This window comes from Lampris incognitus, chromosome 20 (assembly GCF_029633865.1).
Source record: "Lampris incognitus isolate fLamInc1 chromosome 20, fLamInc1.hap2, whole genome shotgun sequence".
NCBI lineage: Eukaryota > Metazoa > Chordata > Actinopteri > Lampriformes > Lampridae > Lampris > Lampris incognitus.
This window is the reverse complement of record NC_079230.1, coordinates 24,436,869-24,455,324: the sequence shown is the minus strand read 5'-3', so window position 1 is coordinate 24,455,324 and position 18,456 is coordinate 24,436,869. Positions and strand designations below refer to the sequence as shown.

The 18,456-nt window shown below is 48.8% G+C and overlaps 1 protein-coding gene across 1 annotated transcript in view; it reads right to left on the bottom strand.

Annotated features, from left to right (window-relative positions):
• Positions 1-740: 740 nt before the first annotated feature.
• The window catches only part of si:ch73-335l21.1 (insulin receptor substrate 1-B), a 58,252-nt gene continuing 40,536 nt past the window's right edge, over positions 741-18,456 (bottom strand). Inside the window, exon 4 of the mRNA XM_056300577.1 lies at positions 741-987. Within this exon, the coding sequence (XP_056156552.1) occupies positions 980-987 (8 nt within the window). The 3' untranslated portion in view covers positions 741-979. The remainder of the gene's footprint in view (positions 988-18,456) is intronic.

Genomic DNA, 18,456 nt, shown 5'->3' with positions numbered 1-18,456 from the left:
TTCGCGTCCCGGCCGCGGCAGTTCATGTGGTTGCGTTGCCCCCGAATTCTCTACAATATATTCAGCTCAAAAAAAAAATGCAGGAAAAGGTTCATCCATCTGTAAAAAGTGGCTGTAGGCTATATTAATGGCGCCGAGTCTGTTGGGTGTCAACGCGAGAAAGAGGAGTAAGGACAGGAGAGAGAGAGGAAGTACACCATTAAAAATAAAAAAGAAGGGGAAAAGCGGCGTCAAGTTACAGTGAAGCAATGAGCAGATAGCCAACAGCATCTACGCCAATGTTATATATCTCACAGTAGACAGTAAGGCCAGCGGGTTGCTAGTATCATTATTATACTTATTACTGTTAGCGACATCTCATATCACTGCTATCCTCTTTATTGATTTCTTCTTCTGCGGCGTCATTCACTACCATTTCAAAACAAACACAACCCCCCCCCCAAAAGCTTCAGTAAGTCCAGGCTAAATTGAAATTCTTTGTAAAATGGCTACAATCTGAAATTGAGGCACTTCTGAGCAGATACATAACTCCATATATTTTCTTTATCATACTCTACATGTTCAGCGTTGACGTCAATGATTTGATTTTTTTTTATTTCCTCCAAGATTTAAAAAAAAATCAGTCAGCGAGTCACCGATCCAGGTCCAGTCTGTGACTGGCTGTTTGGCGTGCCACACTTAAACCCTGACTGGTTTTCAAGTTAGCCCCCTTGTTTGCGGGCACTGAGTATCTTTTTGTGAAATTCATTTGGCACCCACCCCCATTAGCTCTGACAGCAACCAAATTGAACGTCCCTCCAGTCAATCTTGTCAAAGTGCTTGGGGAGGGGGTGATGGGGGGCATGTCCAGGTATCCAGTCGAGCTCCTCGCTCACTGTGATTGGTGGTCACACGCAGAGGAGGAGGAGGAGGAGCTCTCCCGAGTGTAGTACCAGATTTTTCTTTTCCCATCTGTGGTTTCAAGGACGGGGCACTGACATCAGCACTCTGAAAAAAGAGAAAGTGAGGCGGGAGAGAGGGGGGGGGAGAGAGAGGGGGTGAGGGGGCTCATTCAGATATGGAATCAGCAACAAACCAGATATCAGCAAATATTTTGACATTTATATACCGTCTCCTTCGCTTATCAGGTCAACTACAGTATCGAATGCGGGATATCAATGTCTGCTATACGCTTGGGAGCAGTATGACCATAACAAACGAGACAACACAACCAAATAAGGTGGGAAAAGACAAATTCAGACAGAAGGAAAGTGATAAAGAAAGCATGGCGGGGAAGGAGAAACTGAGGACATCTACTACTGCGGGCTTCTGTGTGCTGTGTGTGTGTGTATATATTATATATATAGTATAAAACACGTGAAGGGCGCGACACAAAAACCAAAGTTTTTTTTTCAGCAACTGCAGTGATCCACATCATGTTATGTAACGCCACAAACAAACAAGCCATTAGCAAAAGGTCGTTGTTGCAATAATGCAAGATGTCAAGAATCACCCACCCACACACACACACATATATATATATATATATATATATATATATATATGTATATACACACGCAAAGTCCGGTCATGTACACACGCAAAGCCTTGTTATGAAACTGCACATCTGATAAGGGGTTAGGAGGGCGGTAATGACAGACTTGGAGATTTACTCGCCTCGGAGCAAAGAAAGATGAACACCTGCATCCCATCAACCGAACTACAGCCTGCCCCAATGCTGTGCACGCACCAGTAATAAACCCATGCTCTGTGTATGTATGTATATATATATATATATATATATATATATGATAACATATTGCATATTGCAATCACAGGTGGTACGGTCACCTCATAGGCTATGCATGAATGCAGAAAAAATAAAAAGCAGTTTAGATTCGATTAGATGTTTCATTAGCCACACGACCAAGGCCGGTGGAATCTGTTTTTGGTACACATTAAACTCTGCAGCACAATACATACATGGACAACAACAGACACTCCACATATGATCAGGAACAATACAGTTACACAATAACAGAAATAAACCTATCAGATCCAAGCGAATGAGCGAAGTAGTAAATGTTTAATGCAATGGTGCGGGGCTCAAAACGATGTCGGGATCATGCAGACTAGGTCGCCTCTTTGGTCAGATGCCCTTTTACTAGTTTTACTGTCAGCCAAACACGATGGCCCTCTGTCAGGAAGGCACTGGAGCTTGCAAACAATCCGCCGTCAGCCAAACAAGCAGATGCATAAGAGTCAGCGCGGCGAAAACAGACGGAGGGAGAGTCCCCCCATGTCGTGTTCCCAAAAAACTTCCCAGCCCTGCTAAGCCCTCTAATTGTACAGGAGTACTCTATATTTACCCCCCCCCCCACCCTCCCCCCTCCCTCGGACTGTTTTCTCCTCTTCCTGGTGCAGTGTGCTATATTTAGACCCCTTCAGCACAGACGGTCCCTGCCAGCCCGCCGAGCCATGACGGCCCGGAGCGGAGCACAGCTAAGCAGAGAAGCCCCCTCGTTCGGCTTCGGCCACGCTGCGCGAGCCAGCCGGAGAACAGCGAGATAAAACAATCGGGCCAACCAACTGGAGAGGAAAAACAGGAGGAGGAGGAGGAGGAGGAGGAGAGGCCGGCCGGTTGGCCGGCCTGCCTGACCACCATGAACACACACACACACTCATCCGCGTGCACAAAAAACCTGCAGGAAGAGACGAGCACACAGGAGAAGACAAGAGGGAGATACTATAATTATGTGGATGACATTGGCGTAAGCATAGCACGGGCAGGGGAAACGTGCATATACACATTAAAACTGGTGGCTGGCATAAGGCAGAGGTCAGCAAGTGCATGTGAGTTCACTGTCTTATGTTAATGTCGCTCTGCGCATGTAGGCATGCACTTTCGCACTCACACACTCACACACACACACACACACACACACAAGACCCAGTTATATTCAGCCAGACAGGAAACGTTTCCTCTCCTGGCCACGCTAATCAGATATCCTCTCTTCCCCTCCAGCTCCTCCATCCCTCGTTCCCACCCTCCCCCCTGACCACTTGTCTATCGATCTCATTCATTTCCTTGTGCTGTTTCTCCATCCGTGGGCCAATCAATGTAATAATGACTTGTGTGAGTGTGTGCGTGCGTGCATGCAGATGTGTGTGTCTTTCCCTCCTCTTCAACTCAAGAGGGCAGGCAAGGCTATCTGCTTCTGCCTGTGTCTAGCCAATAATTTCTTCCCTGGCCAGCCGTCTTTGTGTGTGTGTGTGTGTGTGTGTGTGTGTGTGTGTGTGTGTGTATGTGTGTGTGTGTGTGTGTGTGTGTGTGCGTGTGCGTGCGTGTGCGTGTGCGTGCGTGCGTGCGTGAGCACATAAAGGGAGATGGAGTAGCTTGGGTGTATGCAATGTCTCAATCTAGAGCTCCATAAAAGTGAAAGCCCACCCGCCGCTCTCTGGTTGTAAATCGAGGCTGTCGGTCTATCGTCTTGGGGCCGTCTGGTTCTCGACGGACAAACGGATTTTCCTCACAGCGAGATGCGAGTCACCGAGTCCACCGGTCACTCAGCCAGTTCAGGGAAATTCATTTTAGCGTGAGTGAGCAGGCCTGCCCCGCTGCTGCTAGATCTATTAGTGTTCATTACGCGGTATTTATTAGACGGCATTGATCAAAAAGTATCTATTAGACGGTATTCATTAGACAGTATCGATCAAAAAGGTATCTATTAGACAGTATTTATTAGACAGTATTGATCAAAAAGTATCTATTAGACAGTATTTATTAGAGGGTATTTATCAGTGGGAACCTTTTAGATGGTATTTGATACACAGTATCTATTCAACAGTCTATTAGAAATTAGACAATATTTATCAGGCACTATTTATTAGATAATATCAGAGGAAAGCTAATAGACAGTATTCATTAGCCAGTATTGATCCAAAAGTATCTATTAGACAATATTCATTAGAGGGTATTTATAGTATTTATAAGAAAGCATTATGAGACGATACTAGACGGCATCTATTAGATTTTATTTATGATATTTATCAAAAAGATTTCACTAGACAGTACTATTAGATAAAACTATTGGACAAATTCATCCTTAAGAATCTATTAGTATTTACTTATTTGACCATATTCATAGAGAGTATCCATTAGATAGTGTTTGTTAGAAAGCTCAGTTGATAAAACAGGAATCTAAAAGAACATAAAAGGCATGGGGGGGGGTTATAACTGGTTGACATTACTGGAAACCTGGGGTCAAAGACATTTGCAGTAGCTTGTTTGGACACAGTGGCATGAATCAGACGCACCAAATCAATTCAAATGTCAAACTGTCCGGGTGGCGTAGCGGTCTATTCCGTTGCCTACCAACACAGGGATCGCCAGTTCGAATCCCCGTGTTACCTCCGGCTTGGTCGGGCGTCCCTACAGACACAACTGGCCGTGTCTGCGGGTGGGAAGCCGGATGTGGGTATGTGTCCTGGTTGCTGCACTAGCGCCTCCTCTGGCCGGTCGGGGCGCCTGTTTATGGGGGAGGTGGAATAGCGTGATCCTCCCACGTGCTACGTCCTCCTGGCAAAACTCTTCACTGTCAGGTGAAAAGAAGCGGCTGGCGACTCCACATGTATTCGGAGGAGGCGTGTGGTAGTCTGCAGCCCTCCCCGGATCGGCAGAGGGGGTGGCGCAGCGACCGGGACGGCTCAGAAGAGTAGGGTAATTGGCCGGATACATCCACCCATCCATCCATTATCCAAACCGCTTATCCTGCTCTCAGGGTGGCGGGGATGCTGGAGCCTATCCCAGCAGTCACTGGGTGGCAGGCGGGGGCGACACCCTGGACAGGCCGCCAGGCCAAAAAAAAACAAAACTAACCTGAGTAAGCCACTGACACCTTTTCAGCTGTAGGGGTCGCTGTTTTGTGGCGTCACTCCCCCCGGGCTGACCTCCCTGTGATGGAGGTGGGGGTGGGTCGATCGATTTAAGTTACTGATATAAAACCATGAGCATCAGTGAAACGGCAGGCTGGAGGCCATAGCGTCACAGAGATGCTGATACCGGCAGCGTGGGCTCTGGTGCGGATGCAGTAATCCACTTTTATCCCTCCAGCAGGTGAATTACACATAAGATGAGAAATGCAGGACATTAGCGGTGGCTCTGACAGACCGCCTCCAGGAACCACACCGCCTCAGACCTTCACATTTACTCTGACGACTGTTGTGAGTGTGCCGGGAGTGACGCCACGAGGCTCTAAATCACACTGAAGCCTATGTACATTTTACAGTGTTGTTTCTTTGGTCTGGGAAGGCACATTTAACCACTTCAGGTGGACTATAATGCAAATAATATTCCAAACCGAGAGCAACAAATGTTCCTAATGTTAGAGGTCGTCACTGATGTCGTCCCGAGTTAGGAGTTTGATTGCCCACGGCGCAACACGTTAATAATTCACATATAGTACGAGGCACTTTGGATAAGATATGGCCAGGGTAGCCTATGTTAATATGTTCATATGCATCTGGTCTGTGCGAGGTCTCATGGCGACGACGTTCTGTCTCACTTCACCTTGACGATAAAGTTCAGACGTCTGTCAAACCAATCTCATGTCTTTGTTCGCCTGCGTCTGGATCAACTTAAAAGAGAGAAAGAAGGCGTGCTGCAACTTGCTCAAGAGCACTTCAGTATAGATATGTCTGTCGGTGGACACTGTCTGTGGCAATTGCAGCAGCTGACCAAAATGCAACCCCCCCCCCGATCCATTTGCCCCCAAGGCAGTAATCGGAGGGCGGTGGCGTTTTGCATGATAAACAGTCAAGCATGTTTCATTTGATCAGCACCACTTCATGACGGGTTCACATAGGAAATAAGAGGTACGGTTCGGGGCGTCTGGGTACCGTAGCGGTCTATTCTGTTGCCTACCAACACGGTGATCGCCGGTTCGAATCCCCGTGTTACCTCCAGCTTGGTCGGGCGTCCCTACAGACAGACACAATTGGCTGTGTCTGCGGGTGGGAAGCCGGATGTGGGTATGTGTCCTGGTCGCTGCACTAGCGCCTCCTCTGGTCGGTCGGGGAACCTGTTTGGGGGGGGACTAGGGGGGAGCAGCGTGATCCTCCTATGCGCTATGTTCCCCTGGTGAAACTCCTCACTGTCAGGGGAAAAGAAGGGGCTGGCGACTCCACATGTACCGGAGGAGGCCCAGAGACAGACAGTTAGCAGCAACCTAAAGCTTCTACAGTATAAATGGCTGATGCGTACATATATAACTCCTGTTAAATTGCACAAGTTTAATGACAATATTCCTGATACCTGCATTAAGTGTAGTGAGGCAAGGGGGACGCTGTTTCACTGTATATGGGAATGTGTGGAAGTGAAAACCTTCTGGCAAGATGTTGTTGATATGATTGATCAAATTTTGTCAAAGAAATTACCATTGAGTCCAAAGCTTTTTATTCTTGGTTTATATCCTACCACCCCACATTTACATAGCAATGAGTTCAGATTTATAGATATGTGTATATTACAAGCAAAACGTGTAATTGCTCTTAATTGGAAAAGTGTTGATGGACCAAGAATTGGTATGTGGGTTAAAGAAATGGCTTCAAACATGTCAATGGAAAAGACAATGTATATTGTTAGACGTAAACAAAGTGTTTTTGATAAAATCTGGGGATTGTTTCTGTACTTTTTAAGACGTAATACTAATGTTGGTAACTTGCTTCAGCAAGAACAAGCTCTGGGGGAGTAGAACAACTCCATCTGACTGTTTATATGCGTAAAAGCAACTGGGAAAAAAACCACACCCTCTAATCAGTCTGTGAAAGAAATTATTGTTATTATCATTTTATTTTACTATTTTTATTAATTTAATTTTTATCTTTATTATCTTCTTTAACCCTGCTTTGAATTGTATTACTTGTTATAGGGACGGGGTTATGGGGGGGGGGGGTAAGGGTGAAAATGTTTGCTGTGCTGTGCTATTACTTGTTTTGATGTAATTTGCAAACAAAATTCAATAAATATATTGCTTAAAAAAAAAACATGTACCGGAGGAGGCATTTGGTAGTCTGCAGCCCTCTCCGCTTCGGCAGAGGGGGTGCAGCAGCGACCGGGACGGCTCGGAAGAGTGAGGTAATTGGCTGGATACGAATGGGGAGAAAAAAAAGGGAGAAAATTCCAAAAAAAAAAAAAATGTACAGTCCACAATGGATGCACACGGCAGCTGTCCGACCCACTTCTGTACTTGCTTTGGTCAGACTTCCTTCACTATGTGCAGAAAAACCAGTCAAATCCCGTATGACACTTCCGGGTGTCTCCATCTACACACGGAGCCATGGCAGTGCTTGCCATTACGGATTGTAGCTTTAATATTTAAAATACAACTGACGTAATATCTATTTTAGGTGAAAGCACTGCTTCACTTGTGGTCTAAGAGAAACCTAATCTGGTCTGCTGCGGGGATTCAACTGAAGCCCTTCCTGTTAAGTAACAGAGTAAGTACACCGCCATACTGTTTGCTTTACTGGTTATTGCTTAATTGTCTTTGTGCCACATGTCAGCTGACCCATTTCTTTGTAGAAAATATTTTGCTTGCCTGGAATCTTCTAGTTCACTGAAGAAGCTGGCACGCCAGCTGGCCAAGGCAAAACAAGTGCTGTTCATTATATTTTTCATAACAGTGAAAGGTCACAGGTCATCTATGATAGGGTTGGGTATGGATTCTTTAATTTTTTTTCATTTCTAGTTTTCCCCCTTATCCCACCCGATTAACCCAATGGCATATGGCCAGAACGCTTGTGGAATAACTCCCCTGACTCACGTTTCCACAGGAAGGGGATAGTCGTAACACCAGCTTCCTCCAAACTCGTGTCGGCTGCTCTCGCTGTTTCACACGCTGAAGCCTCGCATGGATTGCATCGCCTTCAGGCCGAGAAGGAGGCGTAGGGAGAAAGCTTTCGGTTGCTTGGCTGCAGGTGCCCGGATGGGCCAGAGGGGTCGCTGGAGAACAACGAGTCCCCGAACCCTACACCGCTCTACAGCCACTACCCCTCGGGTAAGGGTGGCCTCATGAACGCCTTACCTCGTGGACGCTCTGGCCGTGACCGGTTGCGGCAAGTCTGGGATATGAACCTCCCACCCACATGATGAGCGGACTGCAAGAACGGCGGTTTATTCCACTCCGCCATCAGAGCGGCCTTCGTTTGGATTTTAACAATTCTGATTCTGATTCTGCTTATTGATTCTGGTTCTTTTGGGGATGGGAGGTTCCCCCTATAATACCATACAGCCTGCCTTCTTGGGATATTGTATGTGGGATCCAATTTTGCCACAAATGCCCTAAAACCAGGGTCATACACAACAGAGAAAGGCTGAGTATTTTTTTTTCTTTTGGATTTTACCCCCTTTTTTTCTCCCCAATTATATCTGGCCAATTACCCCACTCTTCCGAGCCGTCTATTAGCGGTAGCGGTCTATCCCATTGCCTACCAACATTGGGCTCGCCGGTTCAAATCCCTGTGTTCAAATCCCCGTCCCTACAGACACAATTGGCCGTGTCTGAGGGTGGGAAGCCGGATGTGGGTATGTGTCCTGGTCACTGCACCAGCGCCTCCTTTGGTCAGTCAGAGCGCCTGTTCAAGGGGGAGGGGGAACTGGGGGGAGTAGCGTGATCCTCCCACATGCTACGTCCCCCTGGTGAAACTCCTCGCTGTCAGGTGAAAAGAAGCGGCTGGCGACTCCACAGCTAACGGCGGAGGCATGTGGTAGCCTGCAGCCCTCCCTGGATCAGCAGAGGGGGTGGAGCAGCGACCGGGACGGCTTGGAAGAGTGGGGTAATTGGCCGGATACAACTGGGCAGGAAATATGGGGGGTCAGAAATTTTTTTGATTGCTTTGCACAGCGCCATCCAGTCCAGAAAGAGCAGACGGGAAGACATGCATGCATTCAACTTGCAAGACTATAGGCTCAGCCATGCAGGCGGGTGGACAGCCAGGTCCAGGTCCTGGTCCTGGTACTGAAACTAGCAGGAGTGAAATGTGATTAGGAACCGATACGCAGAATTGAAAACAAATCGGTTCTCAACGCCCAACCCCTGATCTCTGAGCAATGAGCTGCACAATGCAGCATACTGGTCTTCAGGGCTGTGGCCATCCTAACACAACATCCATCCACCTGCCCTCACCTGAGATGGCGGGCTGCACTCACAGCGTTAACAGAGCACCATCAGCAGTGGGATGTGTTGTGCAGCTGGCGAACAACGGCAGCGTTTTCCTCTGAGCATCCCCCGTCGATGACGGACAGACTCGACAAACCTACGCTGTTTCAGCTGACGCCTACCCAAAAGCTCTCTCCGCCCGTCCGCGGGTCCTCCCTTAAGTTTGCTTGTGAACGGGGGTGTGCTTCGGACTGAAACGGGGGCGCAACGCACAGTTGCTCTATGGCGCGCGTGCTAACTGCAGCACCTCCCAGTCGCAAACACGATTCCTGTTGACCCTGTCACTGTCAATCACCGGCGCAGCCTCAACGCCATCATCGCTTACGTAATAAGCTGTTCACCCAGGTCAGTATATACGCACATAGGTGTGTATGTATGGGACGGGGAGAGTGAGTGTGTGTGTGAGAGGGAGAGAACGAGAGAGAGAGAGAGTGCATGTGTGTGTGTGAGAGAAAGGGTGTACGCCTCAGTGTGTCGGGGGGGGGGGGCGGTATAAGAGTGTGTACATACCAGTATGTGCTAAAGGGGGATACTGTTGCATAGTAACATGGAAAGAACACTGTTGGACTGTGGACATGGGTACACACACGCACACACACACACACACACACACACACACACACACACACACACACACACACACAGCTCATCTTTAAACAGCAGAGGCCTTACTACGGAGTGAAAACGTGTTATGAAATCCCCTGAGAGAGAGAGAGGGAGCAAGAGAGAGAGAGAGAGAGAGAGAGAGAGAGAGAGAGAGAGACTGAGAGACTGAGAGCGCTAAAGAAAGCGAGGGTTTGGCAAGAAAGAGGGAGTGAGTGAAATCAAGGACCAAAGGCCAGGGTCCTATTTATAAAAGATTCCTCCCTCACAAATTCAGTGCTCACAGCCAAACAAACCGAAGCTGCAGTTGTGTGATTGCTGCAGAAACATTTATCGTGATGCCGCACGGGTTTTTTTCTTTTTTTTTTTAATTTTTCTGCCATGTGTCAAAAGATAAAAATGACCGCGATCATTCAAGAAAAAAAAAAAGTCTTTCACTAAGTGTTTTGCAACGTTCCTTAATATACTTTTCGTGACGGTTCTGGGGGGGGAGGGGGGGAGGGGGGGAGAAGCCACGGGGAATTTTAAACGCGGTGCCTCTGGCGAGCAGGCTGCACACGGAGCGCCACACCACCGACACAGTACGAGACATGGCGTGGTGTGCGATACCACATGGGCTCGATGGAATGTGTGGGGATATGAGAATGTGACGAGAGGGGCGAGCGAGCGAGAGAGAGAGCGAGAGAGAGAGAGATGAGAGAGAGGAGAGAGAGAGAGAGAGAGAGAGAGAGAGAGAGAGAGAGAGAGAGCGAGAGGGGCGAGCGAGCGAGAGAGAGAGAGAGAGCGAGAGAGAGAGAGAGAGCGAGAGAGAGAGAGAGAGAGAGAGAGAGAGAGAGAGAGAGAGTGCTGAATAGAGAAATAAAACATGCAAAAAACAGATTCGCATGCTGCACACATGCAGCAGCCCCGCTGGTTGAGGTCCTGTTCCTACGGTGTCTTTTTAGATTTGGGTCGGAGAACAAACAAAACCTTTCTTTCTTTCTTTTTGTGTTTTTTGTGTTTTTTTTTTGCACGTGTCATCCCGCCGTGTTAAAGAGCCCGTGGCGTTTCCCACCGTCAGCAGACCCCCATTAAACAGTAGGAGTCGATAATGAGGCCCGAGGCCGCGGCTGCCTCGCTTAGCGGTGCCGTTGCACGACCCACGGACCCGTGTGCACGGCGCGCGTATGTGTGTGCGCGAGGCGATGGTTTTGATATCAGGACCGGCGCGGTCACGAAACTCGTCTTCAAAGAATAATGGACAGCGAAGAAGGAACGCCGTCTAACCTGCCAAGAGAAGAGAGGAGAAGAGAGGAGAAGAGAGGAGAGGCCCTCAAACCGTGCTCTACATCTGTAATATCTGGAACCCACTGATACCATCAGTTCATTTGGTGGATCCAAATATGGCATCTAATATGCGTGTGTGTGTGTGTGTGTGTCTGTGTGTGTGTGTGTGTGTGCATGTGCGTGTGTGTGTGTGTCCTTATGTAACAGATACTGGCTGGAAGACTGATCGGTATTATGGGACGTCCTGTCCCTGTCTAAAGAGAGGGACAGAAGTAGAGGTAAAGCCAACAAAGAGTAGTGGGCCATGTTAGTCTCTCTCTCTCTCTCTCTCTCTCTCTCTCTCTCTCTCTCTCTCTCTCTCTCTCTCTCTCACCCACTCACACAACACAGACACACACACACACACACACACTCAGAAACACAGAAGTAATGCGTTTGCCACACGCAGCATTTTATTTCTTTTGCTGACTTGGCCACCAAACCACCTCAATGCCTTTCTGCGTGTGTGCGTGTGTGTTGTGTTCTGTTGCTCCACCAGTTTTGCCACTTTCTGCCAAAGCATGTGGAGGGCCCTCCAGAATAAACACACACACTCTCTCTCACACTCACACACACGCACGCGCGCGCGCACACACATCTCGACGTGCAGTGATTTACTAGTAGAGAAAGCCGGAGCAGCCAGGCTCCTCGCTTCCCCGTACTGTGTTTCCCAGAATGTCCATAGTGAGCTGCTCTCAGCTCTCCCACGTGGAGCGCACAACAATACTGAAATTCAAGACAATGTTCCCCCCGCCATCTTGAGAGCGACGGGGCCTTCTGCTCCCCCCCCCCCCTCTGCCGCTCTTGGCACGCCACGGACTGACGGACCGGGGGTCGTCTGAAACAAAAGCTGATAGCGCTGCAATTGGTTTCGACACGGCGGGGGGGAGAGGGGGAGGCCTCATGGGGGGGGGGGTCATGTTGTTACGCGGTGTTGTGGTAATACGGTGCGATTTCGATCGGGATCAAAAATCAGTGGGTTATGGAAGTCAGTGGAAGGAAACAGAAAACTTAATTACACAAACATGTTTTTTTTATTTCTACTGCATCTGCTGCGACGTCATATTCGGGCGGTTCCGGTACCAGAGATGGGTCTTTAAAGAACACGGCACCGGCAAAACCGTCTCACTTCCTATACTCACCCATTTACAAGAATCACACAGCTTAACTCGTTCAAATGAGCCGCGGTCTCGAAACGGTCCAGTTAAGAATTGTTCAAACCACCAGCTTTTTTGGGGGGGGGGTTCCCCCTTTTCTCCCCAATTGTATTCGGCCAATTACCCCACTCTTCCGAGTCGTCCCGGTCGCTGCTCCACCCCCTCTGCCGATCCGGGGAGGGCTGCAGGCTACCACGTGACCTCCAATACATGTGGAGTCACCAGCCTCTTCTTTTCACCTGACGGTGAGGAGTTTCACCAGGGGGACCAGAGGAGGCGCTAGTGCAGCGACCAGGACACATACCCATATCCGGCTTCCCACCCGCAGACATGGCCAATTGTGTCCGTAGGGGGCACCCGACCAAGCCGGAGGTAACACGGGGATTCGAACCGGCGATCCCCGTGTTGGTAGGCAATGGAATTGGACCGCTACGCTACCGGATGCTTGGCACCTAGTTTTTCATGTTTAATATGGATAACATTTGGCCAAAACTTAAGATGACTGCCTCTCTCGCCTCCCGCTGATGTGCAGAGCAGCGCTGGTGGAATGACGCCTCCCTACGTTTGTGTAGCGTCACAACAACTACGCGTCATTCAGCAGCTGGGAGGCCTGCACCTCCACGCTGTGTTCGGCGAGCTGTCTGCACACGCAACGTAAGCTGTAAGCCTCAAGTCAGGCCGCCATGTCTTGAAGTTTCTCCAATGTGCTTCTACACTTGGAAAAAATAACACAAACAAACAAACAAACAACAGATGGGTGGAGAAGGAAATCCTAAACTGGCTGCTTTTAATCTGGGAGCCCGGTCCCCCTCCTTCTGGGCTATCGCCTGAAAATAAGGAGTTCACGGTTCACTTTCGCTGACCTACTTCGTTACGTATTCTCTGCTCAACCTCAAACATTTCACCCACTCAGTCTTTCTTTTCTCTCTCTCTCTCTCTCTCTCTCTCTCTCTCTCTCTCTCTCTCTCTCTCTCTCTCTCTCTCCTCTCTCTCTCTCTCTCTCTCTCTCTCTCTCTCTCTCTCTCTCTCTCTCTCTCTCTCTCTCTCTCTCTCTCTCTCCTCTCTCTCTCTCTCTCTCTCTCTCTCTCTCTCTTCTGGTTGCACAGTCAGAAGGTTTGATGCTCGGCACCACACAAAGGAATGACTGACAAACTGTCGGTTAGGTTTTTTGCAACGGAGGCCGATGGAGAGACGGGGGTGTATTAACTGTATGTTGAAATCCTGCTCCAGGGGGAACTGCTGTCGATCTGTGTGTGTGTGTGTGTGTGTGTGTGTGTGTGTGTGTGTGTGTGTGTGTGTGTGTGTGTGTGTGTATCCCCGTGCTGGCTCTTGGCCTCTGCTCCAGTCTGCTGATGAATTGTGTAATTATCAAAAGGGACCCCCCCCCCCAGTCCATACACACACCACACACTCCCCTATGCAAAACGCACACACACACACACACACACACACACACACACACACACACACACACACACACACACACACACACCAAGAAGACCATCCGCTTTGTATTAAGTTACTATGTGCAAACTTGGTCTCTGAAATTCAGAGCATTGCTGTTCTGCGAAAAGGGGGAAACTTAGTACGTATGAGTATGTGTGAATGTGTGCGTGTGTGCGTGTGTGTGTTTGTGTGTGTGTGAGCATGAGTGAATGCACGTGTGTGACACGGCAATGTAACTCAAATGGGCTTTCACATCAAAATCCTTGTATTTTCCTGGGTTTCAAATCCATGGATTTTTGATAAGCCCACCTTCTCACACAGCCGAGTCGAATCCAGCTTTTCCCATGAAATCTACCTTTCACACACACACACACACACACACACACACACACACACACACACACACACACACACACACACACACACACACACACCAAATTCCTTACCATTCTCCGTCCTGTCTTATGACCGCCTCAGTGTCCTCACCTCCTTGTTTACACACTGAGCTTGATAAAAATGGCCTTGAAAGATGGCAGTGTTTTACATAGGACCGACTCCCGCAGCTCTCCAGACACTGACCCTCTCACACCGACGGCGACGCCTGGGAAAAACCCAAGACTTCGGTGCGGTTTGGTGTGAAAAGGGTACGCGTGTTAATCCACAGTGTGGACATGCAAATGTATGTGGTTGTGTGTGTGTGTGTGTTTGTGTGTGTGTGTGTGCATGTATGCATGCCCATATGTAAGTATATATGACTGACTATATTATGAATATATGCATGGTGGGAGGAAAGCCAGACGGGGCCAACATGGCACTGCAAATATTTATCTCCGACCCTGGCTTCTGGAGGCTCTGCTGGGGATGCTTCGCTTTGTTTCCTGGTCTCCACAGGAATAAAACAAGACCAGGTCAAAACCTGGTATCGGGCTGGACCATGTTTGGGCAATGTTGGAAACTGGGGCCAGTTTGTTACAGGGATAGTCAGTGGTAGTGTCTATACTGTGAATTCCTGGATGTTAAATGTTAATCTGTAATTTTCTGTAGTGGTCCCAGTAACATTGGTTGTTTAAGTGTACTGAAGTAGCATGTCACATGACGTGGTTCAAGTAAAATAATGAATAACGTTATAAATGAAGTTGCAAGAACAATACTTTTCACTCATGGAGAGGTACCACGGCCCTGCCTGGAGCTGCGCCCGAAGAAGAAACAACAAGGGCGGTCTGACAGGACCCAGAGCAGGGCAGGCTAAGCTAACTGCTAGCCCATGCAGACCGGCAGTTCCGACAGTTATCCTGGCATTCGCTCTCTTGGACAGTGACATTTTTTTTTTTTTTGGATATGTTGGATATATATGTGTTCTTGTAGTTTGGATATGTGTTTTTTGTCTTTGTGTTGCACTGCTGTGCATGAAATCAAACGACAAATAAATGTTCCTGATTCATATCTTGGGATGTTTGATTTGAAAGAGAATGTAATTTAATTGCAAGTATACCTACTGTAATTATCTGTAACCCCCTCCTCTTTCATCTGTTTCTATCTGTGTATGGCTCTTGTTTTTCTAAGACTCACTCTGTATTGACAGGCGAAGTTATGAAGAATTGACATGTGGCCGCTGATAGCACCATGGATTGCACATCACTTGCAACCCCAATCTGCCCCGTCTCAAGGTCCAGTTCAAAAAGGATATTGCGCGAATGATATTACAGTGCAAACATGCCCACAAAGTTTTGCAGCCAAGTGCAATTTGCCCTTTAGTTGCATCTGACTGCAGTTAACCATGTGGCAAAGTATAAATGGTGGCTTTGTGCCAAGAACACCGTAGGCAGGTTCAATGTCAGCCATGATGTTATAGTATAGCAAGCGTTGTCTGACCTGGCAACCTGTATGTGCGAATGATTTTGGTCTCAGTTAAATCAGAAAGTGATACAGCATCGGAGTACCGAGATGCTGTTTACTGCGCAGCGCGGTCGGGGGTGCATTTCACCCTTTGCAGGCGCTTTGAGAATTACGCGGTTTCTTTTTTGTCCGAGTTGTGCAGGTTGAGCAGCCGCAAAAGCCGCACAATCCTTTTTTGAATTCGCCAGTGAGTGTTTTGTCAAGAGTGATTGTTGTTTGGGGTACTGTGGGCTCGGCCGACCAATCGTGCAACGTTGTTGGTCACCTGATCCAGCGGCCCAATCGTTTCAAACATGATCATTCAGTCAGTCACAACATGATCACTCAGTCAGTCACAACATGATCACTCAGTCAGTCACAACATGATCACTCAGTCAGTCACAACATGATCACTCAGTCAGTCAGCCAGTCAGGGACACTCGGGGTTGTAGGGCTGGCCCTGCTGGCCGGTTCCAGCAAAAAAATGGAGAAGAAGAAAAAGAAACAATTCTCCCTTTCTACTTAATTTCCATCAATTCTTTTTGAGGGGGGGGGTTCTCCCCCTTTTTCGCCACAATTGTATCCGGTCAATTACCCCACTCTTCCAAGCCGTACCGGTCCCTGCTCCACCCCCTCTGCCGATCCGGGGAGGGCTGCAGACTACCACATGTGTGCTCTGATACATGTGGAGTCGCCAGCCACTTCTTTTCACCTGACAGTGAGGAGTTTTGCCAGGGGGACATAGCACGTGGGAGGATCACGCTATTCTCCCCAGTCCCCCCCCCCCCTCCCCCCGAACAGTCGCCCCGACCGACCAGAGGAGGCACTAATGTAGCGACCAGGACACATACCCACATCCAGCTTCCCACCCACAGACACAGCCAACTGTGTCTGCAGGCACGCCCGACCAAGCCGGAGGTAACACGGGGATTCGAGCCAGCGATCCCCGTGTTGGTAGGCAACGGAATAGACCACAGACCGCCACCCCACCCGGACGCCCACAATTCTCCCTGTCTACTTAATTTCATCCATTTTTTTAAACGCTCTTCACCACCTTGGTTCTTCCTCTCATCATTTCCCCTCTCTATCTATAGTCTGGGCGATGTGCCGTGGGAGATTTCGCCTCGCACTTGCTGTCAGTGTGCATTCTTTGGGTAGTCTTATGTGCATGCAAGACGCGTTGGTTGACCGCCAGAGTTTGATGAGAAGAGAGGGGGAGAGAGAGAGAGAGAGAGAGAGAGAGAGAGAGAGAGAGAGAGAGGAGAGAGAGAGAGAGAGAGAGAGAGAGAGAGAGAGAGAGAGAGAGAGAGAGAGAGAGAGAGAGAGAGAGAGAGAGAGAGAGAGCGCTTACAGCAGGAACACACAAGGGGGCTGTGTGTGCTGGACCGGATTATCCATATATGGCATCAGGCGGGTGCCCGGGGGCACCAGCCAATTTGGCATGCTGGGGGGACAACAAAATGATTAAGACAAGGACTAGACGTTTAAAATATTTGTCATATTGTCTACATGAAGGAATAGGACAGTGCATAATGTGTGTGCGTAGCGAGAAGGCGAATGCAAGCGAAGCAGAGGGAAAGGTTTGCAGTAAGTTGCCAATCTGGCAGTAGACGTACAGCAGAGGCTACAGTGTGTCAGTTAATAAATGCTGCAGCTTCTCAAGACCAAGAGAAGTCTCGTCTGTTGTTGTCCCAACTGATGGAGAAGTGTGTGTGGGGGGGGGGCAGGGTTTTCCCCACCATTATGAAGCTTAGGTGCAGCACCCACACTGTTTTGCGCACAACCCAAGGCGAATGAATGTAAAATCATTGCGGAGCATCACAACTAACTAAATGACTCCCCCCAGATCTACTCGTTGCGAGTCCACTGGTTGGTCCCCCAGTGGACTTCTTTTGTCTTCAAGATTTTTGGGTGTTGTTTGTTTATCATCTGCTCGAATTTTTGCAACTTTTTGGACACAGATATGGTAATAATAACTCATGCATCCATTATCCAAACCGCTTATCCTGCTCTCAGGGTCGCGGGGATGCTGGAGCCTATCCCAGCAGTCATTGGGCGGCAGGCGGGGAGACACCCTGGACAGGCCGCCGGACCATCTCAGGGCCCACACACACATAGGGGCAATTTAGTACAGCCGATTCACCTGACCTACATGTCTTTGGACTGTGGAGGAAACCCAACGCAGACACGGGGAGAACATGCAAACTCCACACAGAGGAAGACCCGGGACGACCCCCCAAGGTTGGACTACCCCGGGGTTCGAACCCAGGACCTTCTTGCTACGAGGCGACTGCGCTAACCACTGCACCACCGTGCCGCCTGGTAATAATAATAATTATAATAATGGTCCAAAAATGATGTGAATTTGCATATTCTTTTATTGAAAAACCTAAAATTTTCTTGGGGGAGGACACCAACCCCCCCCCCCCCCCACCAGCACCAAATACATGCACACAAACCGTGAATACGGGCGTGGCGTCGCATGCTCGTGGACATACGCCGTGCACAACAGCACCTCTGCTTAAAAATATTACAGGCGGACACTGATCCTCTTCTTCTTCTGCTCCTCCTTTCGGCTTGTTCCCTGTTTCCCAGGGGTCGCCACAGCGGAATCGACAGTTTCCATCGGTACCCTGTGAGGGCACAACACCGATGGCGGTCTTGTCAATCCGCATAATGATCTGGAAAAAATGTTACGTCGTATGCCCCTTCCTGACACAACCACTAACCCTATGGACGGGGGCACAGGTAAAACGCTGGATGCCATCCCAGTATTCATGGACCTCCGCTTAGTAATGGGCTTAAATTCAGCGGGTTGTCTCGTCTGATCTGAGGTCATAGTCCCAATCATGGATGGCGTGCGTGCGAGGCTG